Source organism: Thermothielavioides terrestris, chromosome 4 (genome assembly GCF_000226115.1).
Source record: "Thermothielavioides terrestris NRRL 8126 chromosome 4, complete sequence".
Taxonomy (NCBI): domain Eukaryota; kingdom Fungi; phylum Ascomycota; class Sordariomycetes; order Sordariales; family Chaetomiaceae; genus Thermothielavioides; species Thermothielavioides terrestris.
The window spans coordinates 3,092,501-3,107,192 of NC_016460.1; the positions used below are offsets into that span (position 1 = coordinate 3,092,501).

At 62.7% G+C, this 14,692-nt stretch overlaps 6 protein-coding genes across 6 annotated transcripts; 3 read left to right on the forward strand and 3 right to left on the reverse strand.

Annotated features, from left to right (window-relative positions):
- The first annotated feature begins 793 nt into the window (after positions 1-793).
- Positions 794-2,142, forward strand: THITE_2119775 (uncharacterized protein). The gene has a single exon (XM_003655692.1). It carries the CDS (start codon positions 998-1,000, stop codon positions 1,955-1,957), a length of 960 nt encoding a protein of 319 aa, XP_003655740.1. The 5' UTR covers positions 794-997; the 3' UTR covers positions 1,958-2,142.
- A 402-nt stretch (positions 2,143-2,544) lies between these two features.
- Positions 2,545-5,072, reverse strand: THITE_71850 (uncharacterized protein; the record flags this gene model as incomplete). Its single annotated transcript, XM_003655693.1, has 3 exons — positions 2,545-2,990; positions 3,081-4,677; positions 4,740-5,072. The coding sequence occupies 3 exons, from the start codon at positions 5,070-5,072 to the stop codon at positions 2,545-2,547; spliced, it is 2,376 nt and encodes a 791-aa protein (XP_003655741.1).
- Positions 5,073-5,441: 369 nt separating this feature from the next.
- On the forward strand, positions 5,442-9,556 carry THITE_2080459 (uncharacterized protein; the record flags this gene model as incomplete). The annotated part of the gene is made up of 4 exons (XM_003655694.1): positions 5,442-5,597; positions 5,692-5,812; positions 5,884-8,792; positions 8,882-9,556. Exons 1-4 carry the CDS (start codon positions 5,595-5,597, stop codon positions 9,554-9,556), a joined length of 3,708 nt encoding a protein of 1,235 aa, XP_003655742.1. The 5' UTR covers positions 5,442-5,594.
- Positions 9,557-10,011: 455 nt separating this feature from the next.
- THITE_2080461 (uncharacterized protein) lies at positions 10,012-11,023 on the forward strand (the record flags this gene model as incomplete). Its single annotated transcript, XM_003655695.1, has 3 exons — positions 10,012-10,155; positions 10,315-10,447; positions 10,592-11,023. 3 exons carry the CDS (start codon positions 10,012-10,014, stop codon positions 10,930-10,932), a joined length of 618 nt encoding a protein of 205 aa, XP_003655743.1. The 3' UTR covers positions 10,933-11,023.
- THITE_2119778 (uncharacterized protein) lies at positions 10,977-12,300 on the reverse strand. The gene is made up of 2 exons (XM_003655696.1): positions 11,629-12,300; positions 10,977-11,553 (listed from the first exon to the last, which is right to left on the reverse strand). Exons 1-2 carry the CDS (start codon positions 12,083-12,085, stop codon positions 11,021-11,023), a joined length of 990 nt encoding a protein of 329 aa, XP_003655744.1. The 5' UTR covers positions 12,086-12,300; the 3' UTR covers positions 10,977-11,020.
- On the reverse strand, positions 12,301-14,133 carry THITE_2119781 (uncharacterized protein). The gene is made up of 3 exons (XM_003655697.1): positions 13,553-14,133; positions 12,740-13,462; positions 12,301-12,677 (listed from the first exon to the last, which is right to left on the reverse strand). Exons 1-3 carry the CDS (start codon positions 14,015-14,017, stop codon positions 12,516-12,518), a joined length of 1,350 nt encoding a protein of 449 aa, XP_003655745.1. The 5' UTR covers positions 14,018-14,133; the 3' UTR covers positions 12,301-12,515.
- Between the last annotated feature and the right edge of the window lie 559 nt (positions 14,134-14,692).

Genomic DNA, 14,692 nt, shown 5'->3' on the forward strand with positions numbered 1-14,692 from the left:
CCGGCTAAACAGAGGCCGTGGGCGAGGGCCTAAAAATGGGCGAGATGGATACGGAGGGTTTGCTGGCGGCTCCAGGGCTGCCGCAAATGCGACAGCGAGCCCCGATTCCAGGGTAGCACTTGTGTATGTTGCGTGCTGGATGCGACGCTGCCGCGCCGGCGTTATCACAGCGCGGTCGCAGTTCCGGGCATGCAAGCTCTGAAACTGAAACATGCCAGCTGTCGATGACTTCCTGTTTCTGCCCGGGATGGACCGCTGGCAGTTGAATGGCGTATGCCGTGATAAACCTGCGGCCAACCGGATGGGGAACGGCAACCTGGAGCAGCAGGAGCAGCAGCAGTTGAGTTGGCGATGGAACGAACGGGAGTGACGCAACCCTCGCAACTTTTTGCGGCTCGGAATTCGCATCTCGGCACTTTGCAGTTGACAGAGACGGCTCAAATGATGCGAAATGCAGTACCAGGGGTATGTTAAAGGGACTATATTGCATGGACATCCCTTTGTTTCTAGAAGCAAGCCTGGTAGGTAAGCGTGTCCCAAACATGCACCATTGACATTTCATTGAAGGTAACCACCTACTGGAGTGTAGCGGACGGAGTAAAAGGTGAAAGCCGCATTCGAGAGTTCCTGAGAGCCTCCAAGCACCGGGCCCATGTGATTGGCAGTTGGGCTGTTGTCTGCCCCACCTCAAGGCTTGGCATGCAGGAATTCGGCAGATTCCTTGATTGTGGCTCTCCACTCCGGATAGATGCATTCATCTTCCTATCGATTGATTGTCTGAACGTGGGTCCGAGATTCAACCTCGAACAAAGTTGAACATCACGTATATGTGTGACTAGTGGACCAGAGCACTCGTACGAGTTGTTCCTTGTGCACCAACGTCACCTTCCTTCTTGCAACTGTGCTGCACCCCCCGGAGGAACGTTTTCAGCCTTTTTAGGGCTGCGCTTCGATCTGTTTCTCGGCTACCGGAAGGGTCGCGTGCGATAGCTTCGCCATGTCGACACCCCCTCCTGCAGAAGCCCCGGCTCCTCCAGCCGAGGCCCGTGTCGAGAAACCAGAAGACAGCGTTAATGGCGGGCAAGATGAGATTCCACCACCGACCGAGGCCCAAGAGGCTCATGACTCCCCGTCGCCTTCAAACTCCGCCTCCGAGGGCGAGTACTCGGGTTCCAACGGCTCTGGCCCGGACGACGCCGAAACAGCAAACAAGAATACCAATGAGACACAACCACCGCTTCCCAACGAGCCGTTACCAGGCCAAGACAGCACGGCGCCCCCGCTACCAAACGAACCCCTCCCCGCCGACCCCGCCGCGCCGCCTCTCCCCGCGGAACCCGTACCCGAGCCGGAAGACGACGGCTGGGAGTTCCACTGGAACCCCAACGACCAGAGCTATTGGTTCTACAACCGCTTCACTGGCGTCTGGCAGCAGGAAAACCCGCGGGTCCCCAGCGGCCACGATCCAGCAACAACAACTACTACTACAACTACTACCACCGCCACGTCCTCCACCAACGGCAAAACCATGCTCAGCAACCCAGCCTCGGTCGCAGGCGGCTACAACCCGGCCATACACGGCGACTACGACGAAAACGCGTGGTACGCGCAGAACCTGCGCGCGGCCCCTCCCACCACCACCACCTCCTTCGCCGACCCCTCCTACTACCAGCAAGAAGGAGGCGAGTACTACGCCACGGCGGGCATGTTCAACCGGCGCACGGGCGCGTGGCAGGCGCCCGACCAGGGCCCGGAGCGGTACTCGGAGGAGGCCAAGGCGCGGCGGCAGCTGCGCGCCTTCTACGACGTCGACGCGGCCGCCAACGACATGCACGACGGCCGCAGCCTCAAGGCCGAGCGCGCCGGCAAGAAGCCCACCCGCGCCGCGCTGAAGGCGTTCAAGGAGCGGCGGCGGGCGAAGAAAGAGGAGAAGAGGCGGGCCTGGTTGAGGGATTGATCTTTTTTTCCCCTCCTTTACTTTTTGGTTCCCTCTTCGCCGTTCACTTGGTATCATCCTTGGGCGGGAAGGGGATGGGGGCTGGTTGCTTAAGGAGGGGTGTGGGAGTTGTTTGAAGCGTGCGGTGCAGCGGGAACGGTAAGCCTGCGGTGGCTTTCGTCGCGGTTGTTGTGCTTTGAGGGGTGAGCTAACTAGGACTTGTGCGGTTATGTTAAAGATTTGGATTTTTCATCTTCGTTTGGCAGCATTTCCAAGGACATGGGCAGGCATGGCCGGTAAGACAGGCCTGGGTACAGACAAGCAGGCAACGGCTACAGGCGTTTGAGAGTGGGGCTTAGGATCGGCGATATCAAGAGACTACCTAATTCCATGGCATGGCAAAGGTCTGGCAGAGAGCGGACTGGATTTCAACTCGAACTGAATGAGGATGTCCAGGTGCTTCGGGCGGCAACAGGCAACACGTGTTGGGCGGAGTACACGCAGAGATGTGGAAACATGTACAAGCAACAGCAATGTCCTGGAGTTACATTTGTGGTGGAAGTACGGAGTATACTAATACATAAAACGGCATTCGCCATAGCAGCGCCTCACTCCTCATCTTCATCTTCATCTTCATCTTCTTCATCCTCCTCGTCATCCCGCAGTTCAACCCCCAAGCTTTCCTCGCTGTCGCTCTCGTCCTCGCTCTCTTCCCCCTTAGTCTCAGCCGGCGCAGCCTCCGACATGACAGCGACCTGCGGCGCCCTGCCCGTGTCGACCCGCTTCGGCGGTTTGCCGGCGTCGTCCTCCAACGGCTCGCCCCTGCGCTTGAGCGGGGATGCCGGCCGCATCGGCTCGGCTGCTGGCTCTTCCCGCGCGGCAACCATCGTCGCGAAGGGGTTTGCGCTGTCATTTGCTGCCGGCGCATCGTCGACGTCGACGTCCATGTCCATATCCGGTCCAACGACGCTATCCACTTTCTCCTTGCCTTTCTTCCTCTCCCCATCCATAACCACCTCCTCGGTCGCATCTTCCGCCAAATGGCCACCCCATCCTTCACCACCACCACCACCACCGCCGCCGCCGCCGCCCAACCCTCCCCTTTCCCCTTCCAATCCAAGCTGCCGCAACCCCCTCTCCAAACCAGGCTCCCGACCTGGGCCCCGCAGGACCTGGTGCCGGCCCAGCTCCTCCACCAGCTCCTCCGCCTCCTCCTCCTCCTCCTCCCCGCCGCCGCCGCCGCCACCGCGCCCGGCCGCAGCGCCAGCGCGCACCAGATTGCTCCGCAGCACCTCGACGTCCTGGTCGCGCGGGAACTGCCGGACCAGGAAGGGCAGCAGGCTCGGGTAGTAGCGGCCGCGGCCGTCGCGGTAGGGGTGCAGGCAGCTGGCGAGCAGGGCGGGCTTGCAGCGCGCGAGCACGGCGGTGCGGTCGAGCAGCGCGCGGAGCTCCGGGGCGAGGTGCTGCTGCGGCAGGTGGGAGAGGAGGAGCGGGAGGAGGTGCGTGGCTGGGGTTGGTTGGAGGTCGGAGAAGGGGAGGGCAGAAAAGGAGGAGGGGTTGGGGGAGGCGAGGTAGGCGTCTGCGTTGGTGTTGGCGGTGGCGTTGGGGTTGGGTTTCGGTTTTGTGCTGCCGTTGGTTGAAGGCTGGGATGCTGGAGGCGGGTTGTCCTCGACATAGCCGGTTGCGAGGAGGATATCCTGGCAGGTCGATTGAATCAGAGGCGTGAGGGAATCGACGGTGAGCTTCGGAAGGGTAGGGCCGGAGAGAAGGAGGACTTCTTTGGCGAGCGTGTAGGCGGTCTCGTGCATCGCCGGCAGGTGTCGGCTGGCGTTGAAGACGCGGACCATCTGGTCGAGGATGTCGGCTGCAAGCGGCAGTGCGTTTCCTCTTAGGCGGCGAATAAGGGCCAGGTGCAAGCGCAGCACGGCAATGTGGATGTCGGGGAGGACGCTCCAGAGCTCGGCCTTCTCGTCTCTCCTGATTCCGGGATTCGTCTCAATGGAATCCTCGGCACCGGGCGAGGGCGGCGTCACGAGCGTTATCCTGGCTGTCAAGTCCAGGAGCTCGCCGAGCGGGAGTGTAACTGGCGCCTTGGTGGGGTTGTCAAGAAAGGCGGCGAGAAACTCCAGAAAGCCGATCAGCCTCTCCGAGCCGGCTTGGACACCTGACCAGGGCGGCAGCTCCTCGGCCGCCTCGCCTCCGCCAGAAGGATCCGCGCCGTGGCGTGCCGCCTGGCTCACGTAGCCCGTGGTTGACTCCCAGGACTCGACAACAGCGCGGAAAACCTGGTCGACTGTGGCGTGAGAATCCAGGATTATTGACCGTATACCTCTGGCCCATTCCTCGCTGCCGCCGTTCTTAGGCGCTGTGAAGGAAAGCAGAATATACAGTTGCCGAGAACTCTCCCTCAGACTCTGTGGGACAACGGCAGGATCCGAGGAAGTTGGGGCGACATAGGCCCTTAGTGCAGCCCTCATCTGGGCAGCGAAAGGCCGCAGCGTGGTCGGGTAACATATGACGAGCTTGGAGAGAGAGCAGGCCACCGACTCGATAAACGTTGCGGGAACCCTGAGTGGCTTGCCAGAGGCCGGGGGCTTGATGAGCTGCAAGCAGGCCGTCACATAGCTCGGTAGGGTAGGGGTGGCCATCTCGCGGACCAGAGTCTGGTAGCCCTGGAGCAGCAGGTAGATTTTGGTCAAAGCAACAACACATAGCTCTTTCGACGCCAGCGGATCGGGTTTCTGCAAGTGTCAGGGTCTTGCTGATACGTCTCCTGACAGGTAAATATTGTGTATGTATTTACCTGCAACACCCCGATCAGCCCCTTGAGCCACGGGTCTGCCGCCCGCAGGCTTTCCCAGCCGCCCACGTCGATGACTGCCTTGATCAGGCACACGGCAGCAAAGCGGCCGGCAGGGCTCTTGCCGTTCAGGAGCGAAGTGATGTGCGTCCTGAGCTTGTGCACCAGCATGGGTGTCTCTGATGAGGCCCTGCCCTTGGCATCTTGCGGCGCCGACAGTGGCCCTCCACAGCGCAGCGCATGGTTGATGAGGAGCGGGCAGAGGCGGGGGAGATCGTCGACGGGTGTCGAGGCAAGGCGGCCGCAAAGCACCCTCAGATCGGGCGGAGCAGCCATGGTGAGTAGGGAAAAAAAAGAGGAAACAAAAACAGAAAAAAGGTATTCAGTTGTGTTAGTGGAAAACTTGAAGATTCAAAAGTCAAATCCATGCCTTCTGCATTTGGCAAGTCACTAACGTTACCTCATTGGCAAGAAACTCTCTCTTCAACCCCACTATTGCACTGAATTTGGGTTAATTAGCTCCGTAGGTACGACTGCCTTGGATAAGACAGGCGGTGAAAGCAGCCAATCCTGGCCCGCTCTTTTGTCGGGTGTGCAGCATGTGCCGTGCGGCCACAACGCTATTGCAGGGGTCTTGAGGAGCTTAGCTCCAACTCCAAACGGATATGGATTCGTATTTCATTTAGATGAACAAGTGCCCATCATCCCGCAGCCCGGTCAGCAACGTCCTCAACAAGACATCACCAACGCCCACCGCTCTCAAATCCTGCGCCCACCCCGCAAGTGAGACACTCGTTGGCCCGCATGTCTTGTCGGATCGCGTCACCGTAGTGCGACTTGGCCTTCCGAGCAAGCAATATGGTATGGGATTCATTCCGGAAACTGAATATTGAATGGCAGTTCTGCTTCTTCGTCATCTCCGGCGCTGGCTGACGTGCCTCGATGGCCAATCCAGCCCGACGCCGTCAAGGCCGCGCATTACATCCAACAACTCGACGATGCCCGCTGCGACGATAACTGGGATGCCGTGCCCGAGCTGGTCCGCAAGGTGCGGAAGCACGCCCCGGAGCGCGCTTGTACGTCCCATTTCAACCCCCTCCGATTCTCGACGATCGAAACCGTCTTTTAACACTGCAACGCCCTGCAGGCCTCGCCCTAACCGCCGAGATTGAGCACGCCATCGCCAAAGCGAGCCTCAAACCGTCCCCCTCCATACACACTGACCCGGGCAGCACCACCGCCAACAGCGCCCCTGCCGCCGCCGGACTCGACGCCGCCAAACAACTCCCCGCCCTCCTCTCCGCCGTCGACGCCGAAGCCAACCACCCGCAAGACCGCTTCCAAGCCCGCGTCTGCGCCGGCTGGCTGCTGTGGGTCCTGCGCGAGTACCCCGCCGCGCTCGCCCGCCTGCCGCGCAGCCTCTTCGACGATGCCGAGGCCTCACAGCCACCACCACCACCAGCCGCACCACAGACCGCCGACGGCGGGACGCCCCCGCCGCCGCCGTCCGAATGGACGCGCGTCTGCGCGCTCAAGGCCGCCTACCTGCGCGCGAACTGCCTGGCGCGCGACGGGCAGCGCGCGGGCGCGCTCGACGCCTTCGGCGCCGCGCTGCCCGGCCTGGGCGGCGTGTGGGCGGCGGGGCCGGCCGGCGCGCGGCAGCAGACACGCTACTGGGCCGAGCTGTTCCTGACCGAGTATTGCATGCTGGCGGCGCAGGCGCTGCGCGACGGCGCGAGGTCGCTGCGGGAGGCGGACTCGCTGGACTGTTTCCGCGCCTGGGCGCAGTACTGGGCTGCCGGCACGGGGAAGGGGGGCGGCGGGACCGTGCCCGGGGGGTACGGGTTCCGCGGTAGTGTCCCGCGTCGGCAGGTCTGGGCCGAGTATTATTATGCCATGTCGGAGATTCTGCAGGGTGATTTGCCGCTCCCGACGGGGTATGCGGTCGCGGCGAGTGCGGGGAACGAGAGCAGCTCGGCGAGAAGCCTGTTGCGGGCCGAGTTGAAGAGGGTCGAGCTGATCTACCAGGGGCTGTTGTTCAGCGAAACGAAGTTCCCCAGGGCCGACGAGGAGCGCGCCGAGGTGGAGGACTTTGTCCGGCGGATGATGCGGAATTGGGCCATTCTGAACGGCCGCGGGTGGAAGGAGCAGGATCTCGGCGTCGGCGGGAGGGACGCGCTCTGCCGTGCCACGCTGGAGACCCTGTATGGCGCGGCCGCCAAGACGTACCACTCGACCGCTGTTCTCAGGCACTTGTTTACCGTGCATCTCGCCGTGGCCGAGTTCGACCTGGCTTTCATGGCCTTCGACTCATGGCTGGAGCTCGTCAAGAAGGGCAGAGCCAGAGTAGCAAAGACGGGCCGCCGCGAGCCCGCGCTGGACGACGAGGCTACTATGTTTGAGACCATTTCGGCGTGCATCGCCGCTCTGTGCCGGTTCGGCAACAGGGAGGCGGCCGAGAAGGCGCACAAGCTGGCGGCGGAGCTCGAGGAATTGGTCGAGCAAGAAGAGGCGCGCGACTCGGACAGCGCCGATAACCTGCACGGTGTACCGCCCAACGTCATGGCTCTGGCGTGGCAGTCGATTGGACTGGCGCAGGCGCAGTGGGCGCGCATGACGTACGACTCGGAGTCCCGGGCGTCTATTCAGGAGAAGGCGATCCAGTGTCTGCGGAGATCCCTGTCGCCGGACTATGGGCTCGCGCTCGACGCCAGGGGCGTGTTTGCCCTCGGCGTGTTGTATGCTGAGCAGCGCAAGCTGTCCGCGTCGATCGAGCTGGTCAAGACGGCCCTCCTCGCGGACGCGGCCGTCGAGGAGGGCCAAGAACTGCGTCTTGGCCCCTACTGGCGGGAGCGGTCGCTCATACAGCTCTGGCATCTCCTGGCGCTGATGCTGAGCGCGCGCCAGGAGTTTCTCATGGCCGCCCGCGCCTGCGAGGGTGCCATTGAGCAGTTCAAGGACCCCCATGTCCTGTTTGGGAGCAGAGGTTTGAATAGCACATACCGCAGCGAGCATCTCAACGAGGCAGGGATCAAGAGCGAGAAAGCTGGCGACGGCCTCGTGGACGAGATGGACGATTACGAGAAGGAGAGCATCCTGCAGATCAAGATGACGCAGCTTGCCATTCTCGAGCTGGTCGAGGGACCAGCGGTTGCAGTCAACGCTAGCACGGAGCTGCTCACGCTCTTCCTCAGGTTGTTCGGCGACCTAGAGCACAAAGTCGAGCTCGCCAAGGCTGAGCCGCCCAAGACGGCCGCGACGCTGCGCAGTATTAGGGGGAGTTTGTTTGGCGGCAAGCCAGACAAGGCTGTTCGCCAGCAACAGAGCGTCGTAAACAACAACGAGAAGCTCGCAACCATCCCCTCCCGACCGCAGACCACACAAACCACGCATACTACCCAGAGCATCGGCACTACCGCGCTGACCACCCAGACCTCCAACGATGCTGCAGCGGACCCGCACTCCAGCCGCAGGTCGACCAGGTCGGACGACACGAAGCGTCGGAGCCGCAACAGTCTGCGCAAGCGGGACCGCAGCGGCAGCCGGCAGCGGGCTGTCAGCGTCAGCGGCCCGCCCGTGCCCCCGCTCGACGGGGACAAGAACTTTTCCGCGTTCGACGAGCGCAACCTGCCGCACTACTTCGCGCCCAAGCAAACGGTCGAGCCGCCCCAGACATCGCAGCACGAGGACTCGCGCAGGTCGTCGTCGCGGTCCAGAGGCCTTGCGGCAGCGGCAAACCACCACGCCGAGGCGGCCGCGGTCGCGCAAGCAGTCGGATCGTTCGTGCCGCTGCTGCCGTACGTGCAGTTCCCGCCGGAGCACAACCGACGCCGGAGGATGGGCATCCTCACCAAGGTGTGGCTGGTCGTCGCCGGCTTCTATCGCCGGGCGGGGCTGCTGGACGACGCGCACAAGGCGATCGTCGAGGCGCAGAAGGTCGCGCAGAGTCTGGAGGCGGACGTGGTGAAGAACGTGTCGGGCCCGTTGCCGGTGAGGCAGGTCGGGTGGGGCATGGAGAAGAGCGCCGAGGAGGTTTTGGCGGATGTCTGGGCCGAGGTGGGTGAACTCGTCTTCCTGATCTCGGAGATCCCATGGGTGGATATGGGATGGATGGATGCTCTACGGGCGATGCTGACTTGCTGCAGAAAGGAAACCTCTCCGTGGCGCAGGAGAGGCCGTACCAGGCGCGCGCCGAGTTCGAGACGGCGCTGACGCACTTCCGGGACCATCCCGGCGCCATCGTCGGGCTGTCTAACATTCTCTTGGATATCTACACGGAGAAGCTGCTGCCGCCGCCGGCCGTGCCGGGGCCGGATCTCAGCGGCCTCTCTCTCGCCGACGACAGCATCTTCATTTCTAGCACTGACGCGCGCACCTCCGCCGCGACGCACCAGACCAAGGAGGACAGCAGCAAGCTCCCGCCCCTGCCCTCCGCCCCGCTCGGCCTGGGGCCGACAGGTGCCGCCAAAGCGGACCGGAAGCCCGCCGCCGGCACGGGCGAACCCAACGGCGACGCGCCGTCGCCGCCGTCGTCGGGGCTCCTGGGCCCGCCGCTGCCCCCGCCGCACCTGGCGACGTCGCTGCCGCTCAACGACCGGCTGGCGGCGCGCGACCGCGCGTACGGGCTGCTCGTGGGGCTGACCAAGCTCGGGCGCGGGTGGAACGACGGGGAGGCGTGGCTGGCGCTGGCGCGGGCGTACGAGGAGAGCGGACAGGCGGACAGGGCGCGCGACGCGCTGTGGTGGTGCGTCGAGCTCGAGGACGGGCGCGGCGTGCGCGGCTGGGACGCGGTGCTGGCCGCCGGCGGGTACGTCTTGTAGTTGTATAGTTGGAGTCTTGCGTCCTGTGAACGGCGTGGAGTGTAATACCGACTAGGTGGGGAGGGGTAGTAATTCACGATGGATAGAGACCGGCAAGTGTTAGAAAGCGAGGGAGTGGTGAGTTTCGTTTATAAGGCTCGTCTTCAGGGGCATGTGTACGCAGCTCTCCTGAAGCCGCCAGCCAATGGAATCTTACAATGGGCGTTGTACGGCCCCACTTTAAGCTCTCTTGTGCGCTCTCACCTCCCTTTGAGCGCAAACCTCAAGCAACTCCATCCCACTCTCTGCCCAAACAAACCTCACGCGATCCATAACTGACGGCTCTCAACCCATCAGCAACCACCCGAGTTTTATTCTCCCCACATTCTTTCCCATCAAACACAACCCCTAAGGATCTAAAAAGGAAAAGGAAGAAAAGGAAAGAACGAGGAAAGGAAAGGAAAATATAAAAAAAAATGCCATCACTCCCGGACCTCACCCTCATCGTGGCCGCCACCCAGCAAATGGGCATCGGCCGCCACGGCACGCTGCCCTGGACCGGCCTCAAGAAGGAGATGGCCTACTTCGCGCGCGTCACCAAGCGCCTCCCCCCTGGGCCCGTGAACCAGTCCGCCTCGTCGCTGTCGTCGCCGTCGTCGGCCACAGCGCAGTCGACGACGCAGTCGATAGCGGGGCAGGGGCAGCAGGGGCAGACGCAGCAGGGGCAAATGCAGGTGCAGATGGCGGGACTGGGGCAGACGCCGGGGCAGGTGCAGCAGCAAAACGCGGTCATCATGGGCCGCAGGACGTGGGAGAGCATTCCGGCGCGGTTCCGGCCGCTGCCGGGGCGGGTGAACGTGGTTGTTTCGCGGTCGTGGGCGGCTGCTGCTGCCGCCGCTGCTACTGCTAGCAGTTCTACCAGTGTCGGCACCACTACTGCTACTGCTACTACTACTGGTAGTGGCGGTGATGCCACCGACCTACCAAGAGGCCAGCAAAACCAGCAGGGCACCGGGCCGGCAACCGCAAACGTTCACGAGAAAGACGGGGCCGTAGTGGCCGGCAGCCTGGAGGAGGCGCTGCGGATGCTCGGGGAGAGGCAGCAGCAGCAGCAGCAGGCGATCGGGCGGGTGTTTGTCATTGGCGGCGCGCAGATCTATGCCGCGGCGCTGGCGCGGCGGGAGGCGCGGCGGGTGCTGCTCACGCGGGTGCGCAGCGAGTTCGAGTGCGACACCTTCTTCCCCGTGAGGTTGGCAGAAGGGGGGAATGGCGACGGGGGCTGGCGCAGGAGCGGCCAGGCAGAGATGGATGCGTGGGTCGGCGAGGAGGTGCCGCGCGGCGTGCAGAGCGAGGCGGGTACGGAGTACGAGTTTGAGATGTGGGAGCGGGTGGATTAGATGGGTTGTTGTTGTGGTGGTGGTTGTACAATTGGTTTTACACTGGTGGTGGCTCTTTTTTTTTTACATTACTGTACACATAACATCATCAGCGGCCGCCCGCGCCGGGTGTGATGCCCGCCTGGTAGAACGCGGCTTTCAGCGCCGCAGTCGGCTGGTCGACCGTCCTGAACTGGGCCGCCAGCTCCGGGAACGTGTCCTCATCCACCAGCTCGATCGCGTGGTCCGACAGCTGCCCCAGATGCTCTAGCGAGGCCCGCACCCACGCCACCACGGCGGCCAGCGCCCGCACGTCGATGTCCTCGCGCGTCTTGAACAGATTCCGCCACAGGGCCTCGGCCAGCACGGCGTCCCCCTTGACGATGCCCTCGTCGTAGGCCAGTATCAGGCCGCGCCACTGGACGAACAGGTCCTTGAGGTAGCGCTGGCGGATCGTGCGCGACGTCAGTTCGTGGACCTCGTCCATCTTGGCCTCGGCCTGGAAGAAAAAGTGGTTGACCAGCTGGGCCTGCCAGGCCTGCTGGGCGTCGAAGTCGAGGCAGCGGAAGCGCACGACTAGCAGGTACATGTGCAGCATGGTGACGTGGGCCCAGGTGCTGAACGTGGGGAGAAGGCCGATCTCTGTGCGGCTAGTTAGCGACTGGCTGGGAAGAGTCCGGGAGAGGGAAAGCAGTATGTATAATGAGCAGGACATACCGCTATGCCACGGCCCGCCCTTGCTGACCCCAATCTCCTCGCCGTCGGCCGTCGTCTTCAGCGTCCCGGCCTTGCGGTCTTTCGCGTCGATGGTGTAGTCGGCCTGGGCGGCGCAGGCCTTGGAGATGCGCTCGGTCACGCCGTAGATGTAATAGGTGCTCTTCCCCGGGATCAGGGACTGGGCGACGCGGCCCAGAAGTGCCTGCTTCCAGCCGGTCTGTTGTAGGGGGGCCGTCGTGTGCAAGGCTCGCCTGGGGTTTCTTGTCGCAAGCGTCAAGCTGAATGGGCTCGAGGGCAGGGGATTGTTCGCCGCCGCCGCCGTCGTCGTCGTTGTCGCGCCGGCGCATATTGACGATGCTGATGACCGCGAGGTGTCTAAGATGATACTGTGCCGCAGAGGCGCTGCTAACCTCTGAGGTAGCTGGCCGAAGCCGGCGCTGCACCTACGACAAGCCATTTGTCGGGGTATCTGTTTGGATTGGGGGGAGGACCGGAGTGCTGAAGAGTGCAAGCCGCTGGCGCGAGAGCTCCCAGGCTTTGGTCCGAAAAAACGTCATTTCTGAACAGGGTCGTAAAGATAGGGGTTAGGGTTGTTGCTGTGCTGAAGGCGACCATCGTGATGCTGTCATCCATCCTTCATTCCATTCCGAAGACCCAGGAGAAGGGACGAAAGCTTCGGTGTCTGCGTTGGCACCGGTTTCAATCCCATGCTTTATCTGACAATCCCGCTGTTCTATCATGTGGCTGTGCGCCCCGTTCTATGGCTTGCTTCCCAGTAGACCCCGGTAGCCCAGTCATGCAACCTCAAGTACACAAATCTGCCTCCGCATTTACAGTCAATAGTACACAGACACACCAATCTTCCGTAGATGGTCGCAAGTCGTTTGCTAATCCAACTCGGCAAAGACCAGCGATGCGTTTGTGCCCCCGAAGCCAAAGCTGTTGGACATGGCCACTCTGACCTGCTTCTCCTGTGCCTGGAGCGGCACGAAGTTGAGCTGCACGCCGACATCCGGCTTGTGCAGATTCAACGTCGGTGGGACAGCGTTCTAGGCGTCGTCGTTAGCCCACAGCATCCCAAGACCTCGAATTTTGCCCCCGAATGGCTCACCTCGGCGATTGCGAGAACAGAAAACACGGCCTCGATGGCGCCCGCTGCGCCCAGAAGATGCCCGATGGCGCCCTTGGTGCTGCTGACTGTGACTTTGCTCTCATCGTCCACGCCATCCTCGCCCGTCATCAGCGATCGAATGGCAATGGCCTCGGCGATATCCCCGATCTGTGTCCCGGTGGCGTGCGCGTTGATGTAATCGACCTGGCCGGGCTTCACCCCAGCGTTCTTCAGCGCCCTCTTCATGGCGGACAAGGCGCCCGACCCATCCTCCCGCGGCGCCGTCATGTGGTGGGCATCGCCGCTGCACCCATAGCCCTTTAGCTCGGCCCATATCCTGGCGCCTCTCCGCTTGGCATGCTCAAGCTCCTCCAGCACGACCACGGCGGCGCCTTCGGCCACCACGAAGCCGGCGCGGTCGGCGTCAAACGGCCGGCAGCTGGCTGGCGGATCGTGGTTGAAGGCCGTCGACAGCGACCTCGACCGGCCGAAGCCGGCAAAGGTGAGCGGATGGATGCAGGACTCGGCGCCGCCGGCCACCATGACGTCGGCGTCGCCAAAGGCGATGAAGCGCGCGGCATCGCCGATCGAGTGGGCGCCCGTAGTGCACGCGGTAGTGGCAGCATGGTTGGGGCCGCGAAAGCCGTAGCGCATGGCAATGTGGCCCGCCGCCAAGTTGATTAAAATCTTGGGGACGAACAGCGGCGAGACCTTCTTGTAGCCCTAATTCATTTCCGTCGAAGCGCCACAGCCTCAGCAACAGTCCCTTTCAACAGCACGGCGCGAGAAAGAAAAGAGAGGGGGCCGGCGTACCCCTCGATCAAAGTCCACACTGGTGGCATAAATGTCATCCAAATTCCCGATCCCGCTCCCGAGACACACGCCCGTCATCTCCTGCTGCTCGGGACTCGTCGGCGACCACCCGGCATCGCGCAGCGCCATCTCGGCGGCGGCCACCGCATACTGGGCGAACGTAGACATGCGCCGCTGGGCGGGGGCGTCCAGCCAGTCCGACGGCCGCCACAGCCCCTCGCCACGCCCATCCAAGACCTCGGCTGACGGTGACGTCGACGTCGACGTCGATGACAATTCGGTGGGCACGACGCCAGCCACTGTGCTGGTCAGGTCCTGCCACTGGGACTTGTCGAGCGGGCCGCGGACGCGGTCGGCGACGCTGACGAGCCCGGACTCGGCGGCCAGCAGGCGCTGCCAGGTGCGCCGGACGCCCACGCCGAGCGGGGTGATGGCGCCGAGGCCCGTCACGACGACGCGGCGCATGGTTGGGCCATTCCAGGGCGGTTTTCTTTTCCTCTGTAAGGTAACTCTTGCTCTATCCAGGCAGGCTTATCAAGCAAATCTAATGGCGATTACGAGATTGCTAGGTTGTGGATACCGTGCATCTTAGAAAACGGCAGCTGTGCCGGCACAGGCAGCTGTTGATCTTCCGCGGCTGCCTTGCATGAGCTAACTAAAGTAAGGCTAGCGCATCTCGGGAAGCCCCACAGAGATGCCCAGCCCCCTGTCCGGAACCCGCGAACCCAGACCTGGGCCGGTGGGGACAAAGATGCCCGGTGCCACTTGGCCGGAAAGCGTCCTGAATAAGACGGCGACTCAGCAAACATGCGGCTGCGGCATCGATAAACGTCGGATCGAGCTGTTGCCCTCCCAGCCTCTTGTGCTCTGCGACCTTCGGACTTTGTTTCATGTTGCCCGAGGAAGAGTGCCTGTTGGTTTCTGCCACGCTCGGCATAGGCGCTGTATGCTGCGCCGCTTCCCGGAGAGGCGTGCTTGCTCCATCCAAGCTCCAACATTGTAGTACCAAGTACTGATTACCTAGACCTCCAACCTCCTCCCGAAGACTACATCTCAACCTCAGCTGGCCTTGCATCCCTGGCGGAAAACTTCAGCCATTGGCATCTGCAGGTTGCTCTGCGAACGACGGGAGCGCTATTG

Bases quoted from the DNA above. Each gene is read 5' to 3' on its own strand.
- THITE_2119775 (XM_003655692.1), top strand. From the start codon at position 998: ATGTCGACACCCCCTCCTGCAGAAGCCCCGGCTCCTCCAGCCGAGGCC.
- THITE_2119781 (XM_003655697.1), bottom strand. From the start codon at position 14,017: ATGCGCCGCGTCGTCGTGACGGGCCTCGGCGCCATCACCCCGCTCGGC. The intron at 13,463-13,552 runs GTACGCCGGCCC...GAAATGAATTAG, and splicing joins GTGTGGACTTTGATCGAGGG to GGCTACAAGAAGGTCTCGCC. The intron at 12,678-12,739 runs GTGAGCCATTCG...GACGACGCCTAG, and splicing joins CTGTTCTCGCAATCGCCGAG to AACGCTGTCCCACCGACGTT.
- THITE_2119778 (XM_003655696.1), bottom strand. From the start codon at position 12,085: ATGGCTTGTCGTAGGTGCAGCGCCGGCTTCGGCCAGCTACCTCAGAGG. The intron at 11,554-11,628 runs GTATGTCCTGCT...CTAGCCGCACAG, and splicing joins GGGCGGGCCGTGGCATAGCG to AGATCGGCCTTCTCCCCACG.